A 24,708-nucleotide genomic window follows, 5' to 3' on the forward strand; every position below is an offset into this window, starting at 1 on the left:
CTCATCTGAAAGGGAGGCAACTCACACAGGTAGTTTTGTCCATATTGTACAAGCTTAAGGACTTAATTCAAAAATGTTTTATGTGTAGACACCTTTTCTCTCTAACTGAAATAATTTCCATAGCAGAAACATGCCAGGCAGATAGGCCCAAGTATAATTTGTTTATGAGAGTGTAGACAATTCTTATTTGCCAAAATAATGGTGTTACCAGGCAGGCAGTTTTCTCTGGCAGGAACTTCATGCTTGGCACTTGTTCAGACCACCCAACTCCATGGCACCCATCCCGGCCACACCATTCCCTTCACCCCCCATAAAGAGAGGATCCCATGGAAAGCAAGTCAGGGCACACTGGTGAAGTGCCTGCTCCTGATCCCTCCTTTGGGGGCTTGTCCTTGCTGTAGCCAACAAGTGAAGTCCAGGACAGTGAAACAGCAGCACGCAGAAAGGAGTGGTACAGGAGCAATAAAGAAAGAAAACAGAATTCCCTGTTTTCACTGCAGCCCTTCACCTCAAAACCTCTCTCCCCATCCCAACCACAACAAATCCATTAATACACAGGTCCCCACCTCCTGCTTTGCAAAGTAGCTGGGAAGAACTCTCAATAGCTCAAACAGCTCTTATTTTGACAAAAGGACAGAAGTAATTAAATTCAAAGTCCCCAGAGAACTTAAATCATAGTTTGTGGAAACTGATTTAAGTCACCAACCCTGAAGCAAAGGGTCAGTAAATAATTCTGGTTATTCTAAAGAAATAAGAGCTGTAAGCCTGAATGTTTAAACTCACTTGGTAGCAGAGACACTTCCCACTGCTATGATCCCTATTTTCAGTGTTATGATATTTGGAGAAACTGAGGCCTCGATGTGTATGAACTGCAGAAAGCCATGAGATGCAGAAAGCAGAGATGAATTATTCTAAAACTGCATTTGACCAATGTGATTTTGGGTTCACAAAATCATTAATTTTTCTCCACTTAGGTTTTTCTGTTTTTTTTTCCAAAGCACACGAAAGAAGTACAGCATACTACACAGGAACTCAAAGATTACTTATGTTAACACTTCAGATACCGAAGTAACTTTCAGAAACCTATGAGAAGTTTCAAAAACCTTTTAAAGAGCTACAAGTCAAAGGCAGTTAAATAAAAAATGAAGAAAAAAAATGTTGCTTAGAAAGAGAATAAAGAGTCTGATGACAACATCTAAGTTCTCACTAGCTGTTTCCTGAGATTAAAATGAGTAAAATGAGATTAAACATTTTCACGTAGTCAGCCCAGAGGCAGCTTCCCACAGACATCAGCACTGCAGCAGTTCCTGACCAAATCATCTTGTTTACCAGGACCAGAACTTTATCTCTTCCCGTAGGAGCTACAGTTTTTGCGACATGGGCACTAGCTCAAAAATGCTGATTAAGATCTGCAAACTCATTTTGTTTTCCAGAGGAATGCTGAAGCAGTACCTCAGCCCCTGGGCTTCTGAGCTGGGTTTCCCAAGAAGTCACCCCACCTCTCCTCAGAATTTGCACAAAACCATTCCCCCAAATGTCTTTCTATATAGTTTACAAACACCCAGGCAGATGTGCATGTTTGGCACTAACAGTGCATTTTTAACTATACAAAATGGTCAGTGATAAAGTACCGTGTCCCACACCCACACCACAAGTATTTATTTATGTATGTATTTAACTGCCTTATGCACTCAGAACACTCTCAGTCACCAGCAGGCTTGGCTGCAGACAGTGGTGTTAAAGGACAACAGATCTGGGGAATCACAAAAGTGTTCTCCATGTCAGCTAAAGAGCTGTCTCTTAACACCACCTCGAGCCTTTGCTCAACTGCAGGGAAGAGTCTAGAAGAAACATTTCTGGAAAACGTCACTCAAATACAAATACATTAAACCCCATTCTGAAAGCAAGGGAACAGAAACCCAGGCTCAAACAGAAATAATCTCTCATCAGCTCTTGCTCCACCCTCACCTACCCCTCAAACACAAGGAGCAGCAGACTAATATCAACTTCCTATTAGACAGACCTCTTGCTTCACTGTGCTTTTGTTCACGCTGTCACCACTGCTAATCTGCTTTACTAACCCTTCCCAAAATGATATTTGTCTTTGAACCAAGCCTTTTCTGTATCCCTGTTGTTGCCGCTGTCTGTACCAGCCCATTTCTGTCAGAACGATGATAAGTCAGATCCTTACCAACAGCTAAGAAATTATTAGACAGGAAAATCTCATTTCTTATCCATATGCCACAGCTTGTTATGTGTTTGCTCTCTGTTCACAGGGAGGTTCTTTGCAGAGTGCAAGACAAAGAAAACTCTATGAGCTGCAAAACACTGCCTCCTGCTTCATCAGTCATTTTTATATATTCTTAGTATGCGAGATCAGAGCTGTTCTGGCTGACAATGTGAAGGCTCCTCCTTGTGCCTACAAGCTGCTCCCACTGCACAAACAGCTCTGGAATCCAGTATGTTAACGGGTTCAGGATTTCAAATGGCAGTAGCAGTGACTCTGTATGGGCAGCACAGCAAAAAAACCAGACCATTAACTGTTGAGGGAAATTATCTTTGGATGTTCTTAACCTCCACTTGGCTTTTGTTTCCCTATGAGGTGTTGGGTCATTGCTGCTTGCATGCCCACACTGGGCTTATTATACCCTTTTTTCAGTTACAGGTAGTTCATCTGATGTTCCTGGACTGATGAAAACCTTGAGTTAAAATAAAAAGTTGGTCCAGTGAGGTCTTTAAAAAAAGCACAACCCTTGTGAGGTCTCAGCAGAGATACACAGTTTGGAAACCTTGTGACTTCAGCTTTAGGATATTAAACTGAGGAAAATAGGTATCAAATGTCATACAATGTTAATTATGATAATTCAGTACCAACTTCCATGGTGAGGTAGAAAAATATACACACTGTTCAAACACTTAACTGTGGCAACTCCCTGATTTTCAAAAAGTACAATTTAAATACACATTAAGAGTATTATTTCCTGTTTGGGGGAGATACTGCTAGCACAAATAAAAATCTCTATTCAGTAACTTGCAGAGCTGTTTCATATATGCAAAAAATATCTACTAACCCACATTACTGAAAGTCAGGAAAATAACCCCAACCTATTTTGAGCAGGCTTGTACAGCACTCCAGAGGGCACCTGCAGGAGTGAAGGCCAACTCAATGGCACACATGACATGGACCTGTGCACTGCTGACATTCCCATGCACCAGTCGGTGCCCGGGAAGCAGCTTCCTGCAGAGTTCCTGACATCCATCCCTGCTCCCTTGCTTGCACCCCAACAGCAGCCTGGGATCTGCTGTCCTAAGCAAGGACACGGAGATTAGAGATCCGTGCTCTGATGCCATGGCATGCAGCCTTCACTGGGCACCCACAGAGCTGCCCACCCCTCAGGTTTTTTCCATAAATACACCTAATAGTCACCCCTATGTTACACAGAGGTTTCTGTTTACAACAAAGCACCTCTACACTCCTGACTGGCATCTGAATGTCAGTCCCCAGCCTGCTGCCAAAACTGGAGCCAAGCTGAAAGCAAGGGGTAAGCAGGGCTTACCCAGGCACATCTGCAGGGGGCACCTCCAGCACCAGGCCCAGACCCACATACACCCCTGGCCACCTTCTGCCTGTACCTCTGCCTGTCCAAATACAAATACACAGGTTTCCTTCACGCCTGAGTGACCCCAGGTTCTCTGCAGGCCCATAAACCTGCCACAGTGCAAGATTTGAACAGAGCTTCAACAAGCCTTGTTTTTTTCTTTTCTGAAAACGGAAGTAAAGCAAGGATTTAAAGAAAAAATAACAAAAGGAAAATTTTTTTAAAAAAATACATTCTCTTATTTGATATCTCTGTTTTACAGTAATGTTGTCAACTATCACTGCTGCTGAGAGCATGCCCAGTTATCCAAAACTATTTATTTAAACAACACCTCCCATAATTTTGACTTTTGTTTTTTTAAACTTATGTTGTTGTTGCCAGACCACATATGATGAAAGTACACACATCCCATCCCTGATTGCTGCTGCCTTGAAAATTCAGCACAGGAAGGATGCATCCCTGCTCCCCTGTTTCCAAGACTATGCTTAGACAATAATCTGCCCATTCTGACATATCTTTCACCATTTCAATGGCAATCAGTACCAAGAGGAAAAAATATATCCTTATAAAAAATACAAGATACCAAGTCCTTGTGTTAAACCACATAACAAAATCAGAGTGCTTCAAAGACTAAGTGTACCCCCAAATGCTCTGACAGTCAATATAACGTTTTAGTGAAGTCCTTACATAAATATGTTGCAGAATGAAATTATGTTGAAATTTATTCAGTGAAAAAGCAGACTAATAATCTCCTAAATAAAAGAAACAATGGTTCAATCATGAACCATCTTAAAAATAGCTTAATACAGAATTTTGGACTCCCAGAACTTCCATGAAGCATCTCATTAGAATACACTTCTTTCATGCCTCCTTTTCATATAATAAAAAAATATCTGCTCTGGGGTTTGGAGGAGTTTTTTTCAGAGCTTTTGGCTAGTTTCTTTCAATTGCTATGGGTTTTTTGTGGTTTGCTGGTTGGGGGGTGGTTTGTTTGTTTGGCTTTTAGTTTTTGGTTTGCTTTGTCTTCCTGTTTTCTTAAACATCAAAGCTTGAATTAGACTTAAAAATGTAAAAAACCTAGTTCTGGTAATTTTTTACTGTGGAAGAATCTGAACACTAGATTTGGTATTTAGTATCTTTGTTACTCCTCCCTTCCTAAATCTTGCTATTCACAGATCAGAGCTTATGAAACTTACCACAATACTAGAAAGAGTTCATGAAGAACTCATAAAACAGACTAAGCTATAGTCAGTTTGAAAACACCCTGCAGAAACATGTGCTGTAGATTAGGAAATTCACTTCTAAAACCAGCTTTGATTATTAAACTTTACTGCCTGCATGTTCATAGGTACAAACAATAGGGGTCAATGATGGGTCATACTGCTTCAAAAAAGTGTTTCGGAAATATTATGGAATAGATTGCAATCAGGATCTCCTGGAAAAAAGAAAACCTGCAGAAACTGGGAACTGTGGATTCCAAATGGACTGTGAATCTGAAATGAGAGCACAGCCCACACACTCTGCTTCTGCTCATCAGCATGCAGAATGCTCTGTATTTAACACTGCCCGTGCTGTGAAGAGATTTCTTATCTATATATGTGTGTCTACTACTGAAACCATATTACAATTTGTGGTTTTGCTATTGCATCCAACTTATATTTAAACTCTCACTACTGCAATAACAAAACACGTCCAATCTCACAGAATCTCAGAATGGTCTGGTTTTGAAGGGACCTTAAAGACAATCCAGTTCCAATCCCCCGCCATGGGCAGGGACACCTTCCACTAGACCAGGCTGCCCTGTCCAACCTGGCCTTGGACATTTTCAGGGATGGGGCATCTGTTAAAGAAAGGAACCTCTCCACTAAACATGGGATTGTGGTTTTAGCCAATGTTATTTCAGTAACTTTATTTTCTAAATGCATTTCCATGCATTTGTTCTGTCTATGCAGCATGTAAGATAAATACAGGTTAGCATGTCAAATGCCAGAACTGTGTACTATGTACTATGCTGTGCCAGACAGGAGACTCACTTTTTAAGGGCAAACCATACATATTTGATATATGAACAGATGATTGCTTATTTGCCAGTGCATCAAAAAAAGCTGTATCAATAGCTTTTGAGATAAAAATACACTCTAAAAGTAAGTTTTGGGGCAAAACCCCCACCTGTAACACTTTTTGTTGTTTTTATCTCTTTATGACAACTTATAGCACAGCTGCTTTAGAAAAACCATAGCTAAATTCTGTTTCTCCCAGCCCTCTCTTTCTTGCCCTTCTAAAATAGAAACTTATGAGGCAAGCCCCTTCCATGTTAAAAATAACACTGAATGGACTAATTCCTGAATCATGTTACACCATGTTTTGTCCAACAAACATGAGCAAACTTCATCCACCATGTGAGCTGTTCTGGGCAGTACATATCCATTCAGGAAAATGTTTTATACTATGGTTGGAATCTTGCAAAAATAAAGCAAGCAGACAGGCCATAATCAAGAGGCAGAGAAACTGCCTTGTGAATTCAGACTTTGCCAAGTGTTGCATGAGGGGAGGAGGAACCTTTTCAATTCTCTTTGGAAAACAACTTCTAACATGCAATTTGGTGCCAGAGGCACAAAACCAAATCTCATCTAGTTAAACACTGGATGGAAAACTGCACTGCTTGGGGGAATCATCAGTATACATCCAATCTGAATTAGGGGATTGAAAAAATTTCTGCAACAGGACAAAGATAAAAACAACTGACATGTTAGAAACAATAGTCACAAGCATACCACGGAAGCAATCAATCATTTCTTTTGCACTGTCACAAAACAAAGGACATGAAGTACATTGTTTTACACATGAGATAAGAAAGGTTATGTAATAACACAAATCAAATCCAAAGCTATAATCTCTAACCTTCCTTTTCCATCCTAACTGTTTGGCTGTTTTTTGAGTCGACTCCCACGTTCTTGCTCACAGGCTTACATAATTACTACACATGACCACTATAATTTATAGCTGTAGCAGCTTATCTCAAGGCAGAGTTAAGGCTGGGAGCTTAGGCAATTCCACACAAAACATTACAGAGATATCAGAATTAGCTCAAACAATGGTGCAATCTGGGTGCTATTGAACAGCAAGGAGGAAGCTTATCAAAGTCTTCAGCCATTTATGCATCTTGATGCGGAGCTTTAGGACCCCTGGCTTTGTGTATGTGAGAAGGAAGACAAAAATCTCACATCAAAAAGAAAATTACTTCTGCACCAATCACAGTAGAAAAAAATACTTTTGGATTGCATCAGGAACTCAGTACTGACATCAACACATCTGTTACTAAGCCACAAATGTTCTGTACAGCTTTTCTGTACAGAAAGTTTTAAAGTAGCCAATACACAAACACTGAATCTTAGTATTTCTAAGAGCAATAAGGAATTAGTGCAGACATCTGCAGGGCCTCATCCATGCCCAGCTAACCTTCCCTCACAGCTGTTCCTTGAGTGTGTAAGCATCAAAAGAGGTTTCCTCCTGATGGAAAGCTTTTTAAAATGTAGAACATAAGCAGCTGTTTATAGCTACATGCATCACCTCTGAGAGCTTACTTACTCTTCCCTAAATAGAAAAAATATGTAAAAAATATATTTATGAAAGAACATCAAGATGAAAAATGTGGAGAGGATACAGCTCATTATTAAATTATTAGAATGACTGGTTCAGTATGTAAACCTCTGATATAAGCCTAAAAGAAAAAAAAACCAAAACCACAAAAAAAACCCTTGATAATTTTAAATACCTGCTGTGGTGGTGAAGTATTAATTGCAACTATATTCAGTTTTAAATACCCAGCCCCTCTCTCGTACACATATACAGTGCCCAGGTTGCAAATAGCTTCCTGTAAGGGACCCGGCCAAGTTAAACACTTGTTGGGAACCAGGGCAGTGTTTTGGAACAGATTTCACACAACAGTTAATACCAGTACTCCCAACACATTCAGATAATGCTTCATTTATGTAAAACACAGGAGGACTGTCCTTTGCTAGGAAAACCAGCCCCTGTACCTGGTGTGGAACAAGATGCCTGAGCACAAACTGAAATTGAAGACAAAACAAGTTCTTACCCTCATGCCGAGCACCAAAAAGCCAATCTCTTCCATCAGCGGGTACTTGCTGACCTGCTGCTGTATCTTCTCCACCGAAGCATAGGGATCATAACTTTTCTGACCTATTTTTACATCCATTATGCAAGGCTTATTAAACTTACGGGTCACATCTTCCAGTTTTAGATACGTATCTGTCAAAAAAACCAAAACTTTTGTAAACAATGGGTCAGAGCAAAATAATTGCATAGCTTTAGCCAAACTCCTTTGGAGGAAGCAGAACAGTTTAAGACTTAACAGCACATAAGTTTTTTAAGAGTCGAATTTGTCTCCAAACACTGACACCCACAAATTCTGTTGGTATGAAATTCTAAATGCTTTATTGTTTAGAAAATTGTATACGATTAACTTATGCTAACCTAGCATTTAAATTCAAATTATTGCCCAGATAAAAATCAGTGGGTAGCTTTTATTAGTTCAGTAACATATCTCAAAGGGTATTACTAAGCACATTCAAATGCAGGTTACTGCAGGGATGGTTTTGCAATGCAGACAGTGTTTACTGTCGTTTTAAAAATGAAGTGAACATTTAGTCCTACCCTTCAGGGGCTGAAGTGCAGCTCATTTGGCTTCTTTTTATCCCACTCCCATCTCTACTCATTTCTCATGGCACATCTTTTGGGGAGAAAACTCTTCAAATCCTTTAAATGAATGCCTTTCATCCATTTCCAACAGTCCCTTTGGGAGGGTGGCTGGACCAAAAAACCCCAAAAGTACTTGGAGCGCCTGAAGATTTAAAGGAGTATCTAAAACCTCATGAAAATGGCTTATGCTTTCCTCCAGGGCAGGTAAGAGGCTATTACCAGCATGACCCCCAGCACTGACTGTCAGAACACAAGGAAATGAACTTCAGTAACTCCCTGGCTCGACTCTGCTTGGGAGATGCCTGCACGCATCTCCAGCCCTTGCCAGGACACCAGGACATGGCATGCACCAAGACAATACACAGCCTGAACACAGGTCTCATTCTTTATATCTGCTTCTTCAAATCCACCTGTCACCAGGCACTAACTTAAAGTCTGGTTTTCTTTCTAGTACAGCCTATTCCATGCATGTATTTCTTTGACTTGATGTAGCCCAAATACATAAACATTGCATTATTCCCCATTCCTGCAGCATGATCTAAAATGAAATTGCCAAAGAAAGCAAAACCAGTTCAAATTTAAAAAGAGCAAAGGCACAAAGTGTTTTGTTTGAAAGCTGTACAGACAGGTAACAAAACCAGTCGGGGTCAAGACAAAGTGAACAAGCAACGTTTCATTTCCCCTAATAAGAAGAAACACTTTCTTAAGAAAAAGAAATTACATGGACTTTTATTACTTTAAGGCCTATTAGAGCTTCAATTTTGACACCATCATGATCACCATCATGAAATGTCCCAATTTACACCATCATGAAATGTTCCAATTTCCCAAAGTGTGTATTTATCGATCTGAAATAGGTTTAATTCAAGCCTTAGATGCCTGCTTTATGTATGAATGGGACCAGGCATCTTGTCAAGGGAAAGTCATTCTCAGGAAAACCTGTCAAATCAATACACTATTTAAAAAAAAAGAATCCACTTTTCTACTAACTCACTGTATCAGCTTTCAATTTGCATTGGGCTGCAGGATCTACAGCAAAAGGAGCTTCATTTTAGACTAGCTCACCCACTAACTACAACTGCAGAATACATCCAAGCTTAAAGAACTTGTAGTTAATTTTGAGGAGCCCCAGGTAGCAAACATGCTTGGTATTTGCTCAGTGAATATCCCCAAGGAAGAAGCAGGACAAATACTCTCCACACCAGGCAGTGTATTCTGTATCAGGCAGGTGCCACTTTTACTACTTGACGTTGTCATACAGAGGTCTAATTCAGTCAGATATCAGCACAGCTTTTGTGGGACTTTGGGGAACCACTACCAAAACCTGGGGAGTCCATAAAACCTGTTAGCTACCTGTTATTAAAAACTGTAAAAATCTGTCATCCTTCACACCAATCCTTTTCGCATACTGCAGAAATCACCGAAAATAACAGATTTGTGCCACCATTCTAAAACTAAATGAAGTTCAAATGTTTTCAGTACTTAGCTCTCAAAAAGCATAGAGCCACAGGTTTGCCATGGGAGGTGAAGAAAGACAATAAACACAAAAATATCTCAAAAAAGGGCTGCAGTCCTTCAACACCAACCCCAAAATGCTTTGGATCATTTTGTGAGCACTCTGGACTCAAAACTGTTACAAATACGAAATTATACAAATTGCAAGTTACCACAAATGATACAAATGATTTAGATAAAATGTTTTCATCAACTCTAATATATAACCATATAGATAGCAGTGTAAAACATCTATTTCCATGAGCACCCATGGGTATCTGCTGTCCACTACTCCACTGGTCTAATTCCCTCTTTTTAACCATACAGCACCAACATTCAGCACCTCTCAAATATTTAAAAGTCCTAAATATCTGTCACCACTTAGTTCCCTATTCATTTCAGATGTGTTAAACTAGACCTCCTAAAAATGTAACAATAGCTATTTTTAAAAAATTAAGCATTAAAATAACTCCATAGCTAACGTTAAACCCTGGGAAATACTAATTATTTGGCAAAGCCTGTGAATTATCCAGAAATTACTCATCTCTCTCACACTTTTTGGAGTTATTTAAGTCCTTCTTATTAGGTAACTGCTAGCTCAGAATTAGGACTTTTACATTTGTGTCCTTCTCAAGAGCCTCACTGAGTCTGAACCTGAGCCCAAGTAACTAGGGTGCTCTCTTCCTCTTCTTGTGTTGTTAAAACAAAAACCTGCAGATTTTTCAAGCGATTAAGACTTTCTAAATTATTACATAGTGCCCTGCTAACCCAGTGTACTTCTGGAAGTCATGCATTCGCCATCTAAATTCAGATGAAATTAAAAAACCTCAAAGAGAGAAGAATTCATAACGATTTCTGTATCTCGCTTTGCTAGCAGTAGTCCTGACCATACATTATGAGGATTTAAATAAATCATTCATCACAGACTTGCCCTGCCCACTTCTATTTACTAGTGGCAGGAAGATGTGCCTTGACATATTATTTACATATTTTATTACAGTTCCAAAGGAGACAAACCAAAAGACCACCAAAACACGCCAGTGTATTCAGTACACACTGCAGACAGAAGTGATAAAATCACTTCAGGCATCTGATTCCTTTTCATAACTTAGAAGACATCTCTCAAAACATAGAAATAAGCAGAGAAAAGCCTCAGCTGCCCACAGCAACAAATGAAGAAAGATTTGAAACTGGGTTATATTTATCTACCCTATTCTTAAGTTAGGCAACCAAATTAGACAATGGTATGAAGTGAGCAGCAGTAAAGTCACTTTAAAAAAATATAAATAAAAGCATGGGCAACAAGTAAGTAGCCAAACCCAGAAAACTTGGCAGCAGATGGCTCCTACATCTTTATAACTACTTTTCCACTTCTTTGTGAATAAACTCCAAAAGCCCACAATGCCAGTGAAGATAAAGTTCAAATCCAACCAATTTTAGATGAGCTTAAGGAGACAGAATCTCACCCACCTCTACCTCCATTTCCTTTGCAGTAGCACTGGGTATGTGATTTCAGCAGAACAGGACAGTGTTTTTACAAATTGTATTGATACTGGGAGTTCATCTTTTCCCTCATACTTTCTACATTTTCATTTACATTTCATACATTTCACTCTTTTTAGATAGCTATTTAATCCACTTATCTACCTTTTCAGTATAGAAGACTGACAGTTCTTCCTAAATATTTCTGTAAGGAAATAAATTCCTTGTGTTCTTCACCTTACCCACTGCAGTTCCTGCTTACTTGTCACATGGAAACTCACATAAGAGAGGGTCACAAATCAAGTTCAGAGTGGTCCTAAATTAAGTTTTGTTTTTTCAGAAGTCACCTATGTCCCTATTAGCAACAATAGGGAATTACTGGGTTCATGGCTCAGAGGTTGTACAGAGCTGTGTCCCCAGAGCCTGTAGAACAGCGATTGCCAATGGAAAGGTCAGGCTTCCAATGTCAGGACTGCAAAAAACCTACAAATATATCCTTAATCTACAATTAAGAACAAGACACACATGCATTCTGCTAAGCTTCATCATCTCCAGCATCTGTGATTTCTATCAAGACTACACAAAGCTCATTAATACTACAGATAACAGAGTTGGCAGTGCAGTGTTTTGGTTGAACCACTGCCATAGCTTTCTATGAAGAGGGCTCCTGTTAGTGCACAGTCTTTCCAAGAAGAAAAACAAACAAAATCAAAAGTTACTCTTCCTTTAAGCCATTATTCCTATGTCTGGATGACTGGTGGAGACCTGCCAAAATTCAGTCCCATGGTGCAGAGTGATAGTGAATTCCCAAAGCAAATGAGGGTTGTGTTGAATTACTATATCTTGGCTAGATTTTTATTTTTATTTTTACATCTTAAGATCACACTGCAAATAGAAAAAAACTATTTGCAATTGGAAGGGGATGGATATTAGGTGGGCTCCATGACACACAGAACATTGTGAGGGAAGGAAAAATATAGCTCTGGTAGAGCTATTTGAGTTAGTGCCAAACAGGAAAGCATGAAAGCAAATCTGAGCCAAGAAAGTGGCAGTATTACCACAACCTTCCTTGGATTTCTTCTTGCAGAGATTAGACCATGTCTTTGGACTCTGTCTCACTACTGTCTTTGGAAAACAAGTCTATCAAGTGACAGCATAAGCAAAAGAAGACGGAGTTATTTTAAAGGACCACAGCATCTAGTTTTGGTGCCCATGTATTTAAATGGACTCGACAGCATCCCTTTGCTTCGGTATGTTCCAGAAGCTCTATTTCCCCAGTGTGAATAAGAAAAGTCCCCAGAAGAAAAGCTAGTTTCTGTTTTAAATACAACAATAATACCTATTTTCCCTTGAAGAGACAATCTTCCAGTTGCTCTACCAAAATACCTTTTTCTTCCTGACTCCCAGTGTTAGATGAACACAAAATTTAAGACACCAGATCTTTGTTCCATTCAAACCAATGACAGAGGATGACAAGTGGAGCTCACCAGCATGGTACCTGCTGGAATAACTGCTTTGTGTGAAAAGGCATGATGATGATGGGATCCAACCTCTGGAGATCCAGTAGCAGATTCCAGTTTGAATGCTTCTGTTTCAGCCCCAGCCTATCCGTCTTTCCTTCCTTCCACGCCCACAAGGTGCCTGCCTCTTGCTCTGATGGCCTGACTGGACACAGCCATGAAACCAGCCCACTCCTCCAACACAACACAAACCAGACCAGCAGCTCTGAGGCAACATGCATCAGGCCCAGCTACTCAGGAAACCTTTGGTGCACAAACAGCTGTGCCCCATCTTCCCTGGGAGGAAGACCCCAAAGACCTAATCCAGCCCCAGGACTGCAAACTGAAACCAGCTGTCAGAGGGAACATTAGTGGGTTACAAAACAAGACCAATAAAAAAACCTATGGAGCTCACAACTGCCAAAGATCAGTCTCCAGAAAATATTTCCAGAACGCAAGGATTAACAGATAAAATTAGAACAGTACCATTTGGTGCAGTAGGTGGTGACCAGACACCGAAGTATTTTGGCAGATATTTCCGCAGCTCCAGAAGAATGCTGTCACAACAGTCAGGGTCATAAACCTGAAATAAATTAGGGAGGGTTGGAAAGATCATCACTTTAAAAACACTCATTTTATACTTCTGATTGTCCCATAGTTATACTTTCTTACAGTCTTTGTTTTCATAAGTTTAAGATTTCTACTGTACATTTAAAAAACATACAAGATAAGGATGATAATTATCACAGTCCAACATAAAGAAGTAGCATCCTTTCTTTCAAATTTTGAAGTGGAAAATATACATCAACTCCAAGAATAATTTATGGCTTAATTTGAATAAAAATCTAAACTATAATTGTTAACTTCAAAGCCAATTTAGTGAAAAGGGTGTTCTCGGATCCTGGATGTGAGACTGTATAGGATTACTGCGTTGTATCATATATCCAAAGCTTTTTAAATTATATCAGGTAAAGTACATAGGCTCAGACTAGATAGTATTTTCTTGTCTCCTCCAAAACAATTCATGCTGTAGCTACATCACACAGATTATACACAATTCAAATATATTTCTTTTCATTTAACGCTTTCAACATTTTTTTTAACTTCTGTAGGAAAAACACGAACAGTTTGGAAATAGCAGCTGATTTATATTCCTGAAGGAACAATTCTTTGCAGAGTGAAAACAAAGCCTATGGAATCACATGACTGTCGCCAGTTTGTGGTTTCAAAACCATTCCCTTGCCCAGATTCACCCCCACCCCACCCAAAGATGTAGTTCCAGACATAGGGGATTGCCTATAGGTTTTCCATGTGCTTTGTGGACTAAATGATCTATATCCACTCCAGGACAGGTTACAATGACAGTTACTGCCTTTAGGAGCCATCTCATCCCAATCCCCCTACAGTTCTAGCTGTGATGCCATCAGAGTACTGTCCTGCCCCTCAGCCCCACAGTGGCTGCACAGCAATACCCATGGATGCTGCACAGTGACCAAACCATGCTAAAGGTTCTGCTTTCACTTCAGTGCAGCCAGAGCCCACTGCAAAGTCAGAAGGAAGGCAAAAAAAGTCAAGTGTTAACAGCTCTGCAGAGTTGGCTCAGCTCACTGTGTCAGACCACATTTAACCTCAGTAGGGGAATACCTACTCCAATGGGGAGGTATTGCAAAATACATGCCTCTGTTGTTGTAATGTTTATACAACTAGGGAGAAAAAAAACAAACCTGAAGTCCAGCTGCAATTTTTGAGAATCAAGGCAAGCCTCAGCTATCCTCACCAGTGCCAGTTAACTCTAGACAGAACCCCATGCAGCAGCAGTTAACTAAATAAGTTAATATTAACTAAATAAGTTAATAAGCGTTTGTGCTAAATTCAGGTTTCATTGCAGAAACCTCAAACTCAAATCACCTGTGTGTTTCTGACACAGGGGCTGCTCCACAGCTAACACGGGGTTCTCCTGGGCTTGCACCAGCCACAATTCTGACACCCTCATGCCAGCACCATTACTGGGCAGCGATCAAAAACACGATAAACCCAAATCCACACCGACTGCACGCCAGGGTAATGAATTTGACCTGTTCCTTTAACTAGTTCATGGTAATGCCCCATTTTCAAGATCCTAAGGGAAGGGGCTGAAACCTCAAAGCTCAAACCACAAGAATATGTGCACAGCGTGTTGCAAAACGTTGGCATACACCCCCCACCGCACCCTCTGCCACTACTGTCGCTATCTTAAGCACACAGAGGTTGCTGGGTGCGTATCTTACAAGTCACAGTCACATCACAGGGCACTGATCTCTCTTCACACGTCATGATTCAACAAGCTGGCATGACCTCTGAGGATGACACATAATTGTACATCTAGGCCCAGTTTTCCTCCATGTTAACACAAGCTGACACGCTGGTATATTGTGCTCTAAGACAAAAAGCCTTGCTTGCTCCCAGGATCAGTGCCTGCTGTGTATTTATGCAACGTTTCTTCACCGAGCCTCAGGCATCGCCAGCGGAAGACCGCGCTTTCTCCAGAAGAGAGATCTAGCTTGATCTTACTAGTTTAAGTAAGAAAAAAAGAAGTTAAGGGTGGGAGAGAACAGAGAGAAAGATTAGCACCAGGCAGATGCTGAGGCACAGACTGGACTACTGCTCTCTTTTATAACAGTGTAGTGTTCCCCACTGTACAGACAGCTGTTCCTGGGACAGGACTCCAAGCACTGACAGGTGGCATTACTTCATGCTGTAAGCATTTTCAGACCAATAGTACAAACCCAATTTTTGTTTACTGTGGTAGTTTATGATCACAGCACTTCACAGCCAAGGTAGGGACCCAAGTTGGCCCAGCACAAATGCTCTTTTCCCAGGTGAATTTAAGCAGATCTGAGAGGCAGTGACCATCATGCAGTGTCACAGCCCTTACATGTGAGCAAGTCATGACCAAGAGGAGAGAGATGGAAACCAAAAGCGCAGCAGACAAGGAGAAGAAACACTGAATGCAACTGAAAAAACAGGCAAACATAGTAACTCAATTACTTAATCTATTGGCAAAAGATTCTGAGAAAGTGAAATGTCAGGAAACCACTTCTGTTTTTTAAAGAGACAGTACCCTTGACTTACTTTTTATCATCAACTTTAAGCAACTGAACTTAGCAACTTAGCAAGTAATTATGAGTATACTCCTGTGTATTCCAAACATCAGGATACAACAAAGATAATCCTGTCAGATAATTTATAATGGGGTGTTTTAGCCCAAAGTCAAGGCTAAATGAAGAAAAGAGCTCCAGAAGCCATGTCTTCCAAGTAGTCCATTCCTTAATATAGTGATACATGACATTTTAAATGGAGACAGAACTCCCAAGTAATGCATTTTTCAGTATCATTACTCTGATATAACAGAACTAAGTGCATTACTTCTGTCTCTCAAGAAGCTGTCTCGCTCCCAGAACCAGTAATAAACTCCCTTCGTAAGTCTGACCTAACGTATACAAAGCACTTATAATATGGAGACTTCTATATTATATAAACCTTAAGATAAACTTCACTCTTAGCCTGTAATGTATTTGCATGTCACACAAGAATAAGCATTTACTCTGAATAAAGATTAGAGGAAGTCACTTGGTGTAGGCGAAGCTACAAACCCAGACATTTCAGGAATTATGCAGGACATTAGAGCAGGGCCTCGTAAGCAGCACACGTGTCATGGGCTTTTCTTCTCAGTTCATACAACCTGTTAGCAAGCTATACACTTAGATGTCAATCAGAATGCCAAATACAGATGTATACATAACAACATCATCCCTAAGACTACATGAGAAATAAACAGTGTACCTCCTACACCAAAAGGAGTTGCTACCAATACTGTTGGAAGACTCATGAAAAATGCAGGTTATCACTTACCCCACAACAACCTTTATAAATAAACCATTAAATTTTTACTCACATCAGCAATATTCCACTTTCAGCAATATTTCACTTTCAGCAATAATGTTTTTTTTCTTTTTAATGCAACAATAGTTCCATTTCTCCAGCATATACTGACAAATAGAAGCCATTTCTCCACTACCAGTACACAATGTTCAACAAATTGAGAACTGTGAAATAATTCTGCCAGCTCATCTTGGGGAGGTATCCCTTCTATGTATCATAGGCTACATTCCTCTGATAGCACAAGCTGGAGACAGAAAATGTAGTAACTGCTGGACTTAAAAGCAAGTAAACAGGATGCTGACATTTGGAGGGCTCACAACATCACCACTGCAAATTACAGCCACTAACTCAATAGGAAGAATACACCCCACACATGTCCTGTGGCAGCTCAGATAGTCTAACAGACCTCATGAAGTCATGAGTCACTCAGGACTTTTTAATTCCGAGGCAAATTTACCATCCCTAAGTTTTTAATCCAAAGTACACACTGTTTTGGTGTGTTTCAAACAGATTCATGTGGTTTTTAATGCAAACAGGGACCACGGGAATGTTCTTTTTTCTTATTTAATGCAACATGACATTTGGGTTTTTTTTTGTTTTCTAAAGACTAGCTAATGACATAAACGACAGAGGGAGGGTAAAATAAATGTTTAAACTTCAGCAGGAAACTAGTTCTGGCAGTACAGACCTGTCTTAAATTGTTCTGATGAAAAGAATACCACTTTGACAGGAAAGTCATCTGTAGAGAATCTTCTGAACTATTCAAGGGTCAATTTAAAAGAACATATATATTTTTTAAACTCACATTTATTGTAAAGTTATTTGAGTAGGAAACTTTAAATGCCAGAGTGGGCATATCAGTCTGAACCATCACCTTCCTCTGTTGCCAGCTATCAGAAACTATCCCGAAAGGTAGCAGCACTACAGCCTGCGGTCTCAGGATACACAACCAGCTGCCAACATCAGGCAGACAGTTCAGTGTCCAGTGTGGGTTTTTCAGGGTTTTACGAGCAGTTAATGCAGCTAAGTCACGCGCTTAAATTAGCAAATGCAAGATTTACAGGTGACAGTGCAAGCTTAATTCCCTCTCCCACTGGGTATGTATTATATCACAGATTTTAATTACTTGAGCGCACACCGCATTTCCCTCTGGACTCCTATCTCACCCAGTTACACCAAGGAAGTGCAAGGGCCAAAAAACTGAGGTTGAAACAGCACCTGTGATTTTAGCAATTCGTATCTGCTTGGCTTTACAGCTCAGACAGCCCTGGCTTCTTTTCAAAGTGGTACCATCATGGTCTGACTTGCGAGTGTCCGCAGTATTTGTTTCCATAAATGTGACTGGCATTGAGCCAGTCTGCTTATATTGAAAATATCTGACACCAGAATAATTTCAAAAGTTAAGTATTTGTGAGTGATGTCATATTAAATGCTATTATATCAAACTGCTTATTTTACTATCCAATATACAGGCATACTAATGAGATTGCAATCATTCTCAATGAAGATACCTACAGAAAGAAAGAAAGTTTAGAACAAAGCAGGATCTATTCCTACAATCTGACCACATAAATGGATTTTCGAATAAAGACGGCACACACTTGTGACAATCACACCCTTCTTCCAGGAGTCAGGAAAAAAACCTACATTATAGCAAGGAGTTGGCCATCTTACCTTCCAAAAAATGAAGGCTGTGAAAATAAGCTTCAAAAATCTCCCAAAGAGACACTTATTTGATCATGTTTATCAACCACTCATTCTCTACAATGCCAAAAAACCAGCAGGTCTCATTTCATCCACTTTCACATTTTACATAGTCAAATTTAGGCTGACTCTAGCAAGATTTGAAGCCCCAGGCACAGAACCATCTTTACAAGAGGCAAAGCAAACCCTGACCCATTTCTGAGGATGTGGCAGAGCTTCAAAAATTCAGCAGCCAGAAGAACCACCCAAAAGGCTGCAGTCAGGCACAGCCACCACCACAAAGCTGAACAAATACTACGGGGTGAGCCACAAGTGAAGAACAGCAGCCAGCATCCACAGCAGGTCGCTTCAAATGGCTCAGGGTAAATTGGGGAGAGATAGATCCTCCGGGCCCTCTTTCTTTCCAATAAACATTTACTGTAGAGGCAAGGAAGCAAAGGACTTCGAAAGGCATAAGCAGGCATCTGGCCCTACCCCATCAGAAGCAGAGAAGTGTTGTTTCCCCCTTCGCAAGACAACAAACTCCCATCTCATCTTTCATCCCACACGACTCCTGGGCAACTAAACATTAACAACAAAGCAAGCTTTAATTGCTTACTTTATCCACATTTTCCTACAATTGCTGCAAGTCACCCAGCTGAGCACAGAGCGGGGTAGTGGCCGCTACGGCCTTCTTGGTCAAAATTGCAAAATTAAAGATCATGTTTCATCACCAATCTCTTGCCACAGAACCAGGCTTTCTCTTGCCCTTCAGTCTCTCCTGTGTTTACAAGTCACTAGCACCATCAGACATTACAGTCAGCTTCAGCTGCATAGGAGCTGGAGTCTTCAATGAACCTGAGAGCACTCCGAAGTCGAAGATAATACTTCTTTCAGGATGCTCAACAAAGTCTGATCCCTCAGGCAGCACTATCAGCTGGTACTTATGTTACCAGCTCTAACACTGGTTATGCAGCCTCTTAAGTAGGTTATGAAAGTTTTAGGTGGATAGTCCAAAAGCACATGGCAAATTGCAGATCAAAGTCTCTGCTCCATAATCTAACCAGAATTCTGTTCAGATGTGCCAACATGCACATACAGCAAACTGGAGCAGAGTTCATATACGGCACTATCCCCTAGAGGCCTAAACAATGAGAACATAGCCTGAAAAAATGGTTAAGACATACTATCATTGGTCATCTGATAAGGAATTTTCAATTTTAACATACTAAATACTTCTCCCATTCTTACTTATTTCTTACTTCTTTGATAATGCTTACCCAACAGAGCAGGAGAGACGCTGACCTGAAGTTACCCACTGCAAAACTCAAGCTACCAGCACCCAGAGAGAGACCCAGCAAATTTCAAGGCAGCAAGTCAAGTACTTGGTCTTGCAGAAGTACAGTTCAACCAGTTTTCTCATCTGTCTTCACAACTACTGCGCCAAAAGCACATTGTTACTGCAATGCACAAAGTGGTGCAACATGAATAGTGCTTAGGATTTTGAGGGAAGACATGGACCTGGTCAGAAACCGCTACCTTGACACATCCAAGCTCACAGATGCAAAAGCGAGTTGAATACAGCCAGCAGCCAGAGTGTTTTCATACAAATTTTCCGCCCTAAGAATAATTTTTTTAAGCAACTCCAACTATTCAAGCTTAAATTATCACTGAAATTACTGAAAGTGGAATGGTAGAACATTAGGACAAAAGGGGAAAGAAGCCAGTATGGCTGTTCCACTTTGTGAGAACATTCAGTGTTACTCTTTGTTTCTGGAAAGCGACCTGATCCCAGCTGAAGATTCCCAGATAGAAGTGAGAGAGAACAAGGGTTGGGAGAAATCCTGAAGCAGTTACACTCAGAAAAGCAAAATTTAATTTTACATTTCAAAGAGACAGAAATGGGATCCAAGTCCTAACAGACATATGTTGGGTTGTTTTTCCTAGGACTGTAAGAGGCAGCCCTCAGAAGGAATGCACTGTAGCACTACCCTGCTGGTGCAGACTGATGGTAAGTTCAGTCACTCAGAGACAGCACTATCACAGTCCACACACATTTCCATCCCCTCCCTGGCAGCAATGCCAGCATACAGCTGGTCCCACAGCCTGCTGAGCACCTTAAGATGGCTCACTGCCTAAGTGCCAGGCCAAGGCACTCCATTTAAACTGCCATTTATAGAACCATAGAATGTTAAGAGTTGAAAGGGACCTTTAAGCTCACCTAGTCCCAACCCCCCATGCCATGGGCAGGAACACCTCCCACTAGACCAGGCTGCTCAAGGCCTTGTCCATGACCAACCTGGCCTTGAACACAGCCAGGGTTGGGGAACCTCCCTGAGCATCCTGTTACAGTGTCTCATCACCTTCACAGCAGAGAATTTCTTCTTAATATCTAACCTTAATGTTCCCTCTTTCAGCTTGTACCCATTACTCCTTGTCCTATCACTCTTCCTAATGAAGAGTCCCTCTCCAGCTTCCCTGCAGGCTCCTTCAAATACTGGAAGGTTGCTTTGAGGTCTCCATGCAACCTTTTCTTCTCCAGGCTGAACAGCCCCAACTTTCAAAGCCTGTCTTTGCAGGGGAAGTGCTCCAGTCCCCCTAGTAACTTGGTGGTCTCCTCTGGACTTGCTCCACCAGTTCCGTATCTTTCTGGTGTTGGGGACACCAGAAATGTATGCAGTGCTCCAGGTGGGGTCCTCACAAGAGCAGAGGGGGAAAATCACCTCCTTTGACTGCTGGCCACATTCCTTTGGATGCAGCCCAGGATTCCCTTGGCTTTCTGGGCTGTGAGCGCACACTGCTGGCTCACGGTGAGTTTTTCATCAACCATCACCCCCAAGTCCTTCTCTGCAGGGCTGATCTCAATTACTACACTACCCAACCTGTAGGTGTGCCTGGGATTGCCATGATCCAGGCATAGGACCTTGCACTTTGCTCTGTTGAACTTCCTGAGGTTTTCATGAGCCTACCTCTCAAGCCTGTCAAGGTCCCTCTGGATGGCATCTGTTCCCTCCAGGATGTCATCAGACAACATTCTCATATTACAAGCCTGGGTTTTTAGGTTTTATTTAAATCTGGAAACTAGAATTCTTTTTGGAGACTAAATTTATTTTGCTTTTTTTCCAAGGAGGCAACCTACACTTTCCTCAATCCCATACTGGCAGCTCACCAACTGTATCTTACCTTTAAATGAACTTATAATGAACACAGTTTTTTCTGTGTAACACTAATATGTATTTAGTAAGTGGATCCATATTCTGACACATTCATAAATGAAGTCTAAACGATATTTGATCCAGTCCAAAAAAGTACTTGTATGATCCTCCAGCACAGCAGGAGCACTGCACTGTATCTTAATTCAATTTAACATATTGTGCACTTTAAAATTGCATTTTTGCTTAATTTTCAGCCAGGTCTACTTTCAGGAACAACGAATCTTCCTCAAAATGAGGTTGGTAAGAGAAGTGGATTTTCTTCCCCACTTACTTGAATGACTGTAGGCTACTCAGTCTGTCAGTAACCCCACCCAGCAGTTCTGCGATAGCATCAAATTGCAATAATGGCCTTTTACTTTCTCCATTTATGAGGGTTTTTTTGATATATTAAAGCAAGTTGTAGTTTATTCTGTGATACACAATCCTCAAGGAGCTCACCATACCCTTCTGGGTTAACCTTCCACTGCATCGTTTTTGCTGCAGAGTGCAAGAATCAAAAAAAGTCATACTTTTTAAGTCTTACTGTCCTGGCACAGTCAGCTTTCAGTCATTTAATAGTGAAGAACAAAAAACATGTTTATAAGACAATACTACGAACTCAGCAGATTCTTACAGTTACACTCCATGCTTCATCTCTCTTAGACAACTCCTCATATGAAAAAGATCTGGATACCAGCTGGTAGTATTTCACAACTTGGTCAAAAAGCCATTTTCTTCTCATTAGTTAAGAAACACTGTGTGCCCTTCCTTTTACTACAATACTTCTGCCCAGGCTCGTGGTTTAGAGTGTGAGGCAACTTCACGTGCTCATTTGGGAACTTCAGGTTGCCTATTTCCCCAGCAAAACAGGATCACTTCTAGACAGTTTCACAGCAGGAGAACTAATGTCAAGTGCAGGAATGGACTGTATCAGGACGTGCTTGCTATGCTTGCCAACGGGTAATTTGTACACTTCAGTACCACTATCTCTGCTGACAATGAGGCAGATCTGGATGTACCAGAATGAGGCAAGGCTGAAGATGACCTTCTGGGAGACTGAGCTACAGCTCTGAATGTGGTAGTAATAAAAGGCATGGGCGAGGCACTGCATCTCCAAAATAAGATGGTAAGAAAATCGTGCATCCTATTTTTTTTGTCCATACAAGACTGAAAATCAGAACCTTAGCTGGAGACATGATCACATGATAATGATATTTTAGTACACAATAGCAGCATGATGCCATCATCCACTCCTTTTTCAGCCAAGGATAATCATCTAAATCAAGACTATAAAACCAGATAACTGAGTTTACAAAATAGGGTAATTCAACCTGACACAAGACGTATTTTGCCTCCCCAATCCTTTTCCTTTTCTGTCACTAGCAGAGCAGAACACAGGCTGCCTGATTGTGATTTGTGCTATGTAGGCTGAAAGGGGGCTGAGCCTCAGGAGTCAGTTCCTGCAACTCTGTGCAAAAGCTTCTAGGCCAAAATCCATCTTTCAGGCTGCTGGCTTGATTTTTTGCCATGGAGGGGGAGGGAAGTCACCACAAGTCTTCTGTACTGCCTGAAGCTGCTGGAATACTAATTAAAATTAGACACTGTAGAAAAGAACATTTCTTCTCTGTAACCACAGAAGCACAAGGAACTATGGCTTCAGGAACATTAACATAACTGGGTCTAACACATTAGTCTCCAGTCACAAACTCAAAGACTAACTGTCACAAAGGAGTCAGCAAAAGTTTCACAAACAATATTCATTGTGCCTTATGTCAGGCTGTAAAATGAGTTAGTGCATTCTTTAGGGGAAGCAAAACAGAAAGACAGGCCGTGGCCCTATTGAAAGCTGCATTACAATGCATCCAAAAAAAGTTCAGAACAATTGCATAGGCAACCACGAAACCATTCGTTCCTAGCTTTCAAGTGCCTAACTCTCACCTAACCAGTGTAAATCTCTTTTACAGGCTAGAGCTATTTGTGTCTCTTACATCCTGGTTTTGTTTTCAGGACATGTAACAAAAGTGAAAAACATTTTCTGTTATCTCCAGTGGCAACAGCTTCCTTGCATTCACATTCGATGTCAGCAGGGCTCAAACCCTGAACTTGGAATACCACTACAGCAGTTAACAGATCCATTACTTAATGGCAAAGGGTGGAAGATCTGTTATCCAGAAGGGTCAGGTGATTAGCTCAATTATCTTTTCACAATGCTACAAGGGGTCAACCAGCTCCCTTGGTTTACAAGCACTGGCTAGAGGTAGGAGGTTGCCAGAGTTGAGCTCGGACTAGGAAAATCCTGTCCACTTTTTTATTCCAATCCCCCAAAATTACCCTTGCACCTGAGACAAGAATATCTGAGAATTCAGGTAAGACTTGCATTACAACAGCCTTGGAAACCTTACACTATTGCAACCATACATTATTTGGAGCCATGACATGGCAACACCACTAAAACCAGCTACGACAATTTTGACACGCAGCAAACAGGAGCGGGGTGGGGACTGGGGGTTGATGGATGGCAGGGAAAGAAAGAAAAAGGTAAGTGCTGGAAGTTGTCCATGCTGCAAGAGATTTCTCAGGACAGTTTTTGGCAGGCAGCATAAGGGGGAAAGGTGTACTACACATACCCCAAGTATCACACAGTCACTACAGGAGAGCAGAAGGGCAATTCAAATAAAAGTTTACAGGAACATTTATGGATCTGTGAAGCATTAAATCTCAGTTTATTAGCTGTTGCATTAGCAACCTCAAAAACTTCAGTAGGCCACGCTCAGACCAGCTACACACAGTAAAAGGTTTACAGCCCCACCGAAGCCAGGATCAGAAGTGAAAGAGCTGCCACTTCAAAACACTTCAGCCACCTTCTCTTGTTCTGTTGAACACAAGAAACACTCCATCTTGCAGTGCTTAACAGCTTGTAGGAAAATGTAGTCACAAAGGTAACCTCAACCACTGTAAATTCCCTCTTCATCAGTTTTCATAGAATAACCACTCTCACAGGGAAAAATTTCCTCCCAGTATTGAATCTAACCCTGCCCTCAGTCAGTGTGAAGCCATTCCCCTTGTCCTGTCACTCCATGCCCTTATCCAAAGTCCCTCTCCAGCTCTCTTGGA

At 40.9% G+C, this 24,708-nt stretch overlaps 1 protein-coding gene across 2 annotated transcripts in view; it reads right to left on the bottom strand.

Moving 5' to 3' along the window:
* IPMK (inositol polyphosphate multikinase) overlaps positions 1 to 24,708 on the bottom strand; it is a 38,374-nt gene that overhangs the window by 4,540 nt on the left and 9,126 nt on the right. For both annotated transcript variants that reach the window (XM_064662190.1, XM_064662191.1), the window contains exons 3-4: positions 13,283 to 13,379; positions 7,699 to 7,871 (exon numbers count right to left, since the gene is read on the bottom strand). In XM_064662190.1, the coding sequence (XP_064518260.1) occupies positions 7,699 to 7,871; positions 13,283 to 13,379 (270 nt within the window). The remainder of the gene's footprint in view (positions 1 to 7,698; positions 7,872 to 13,282; positions 13,380 to 24,708) is intronic.

The sequence above is a fragment of the Pseudopipra pipra genome, chromosome 8 (genome assembly GCF_036250125.1).
Source record: "Pseudopipra pipra isolate bDixPip1 chromosome 8, bDixPip1.hap1, whole genome shotgun sequence".
Taxonomy (NCBI): Eukaryota; Metazoa; Chordata; class Aves; order Passeriformes; family Pipridae; genus Pseudopipra; species Pseudopipra pipra.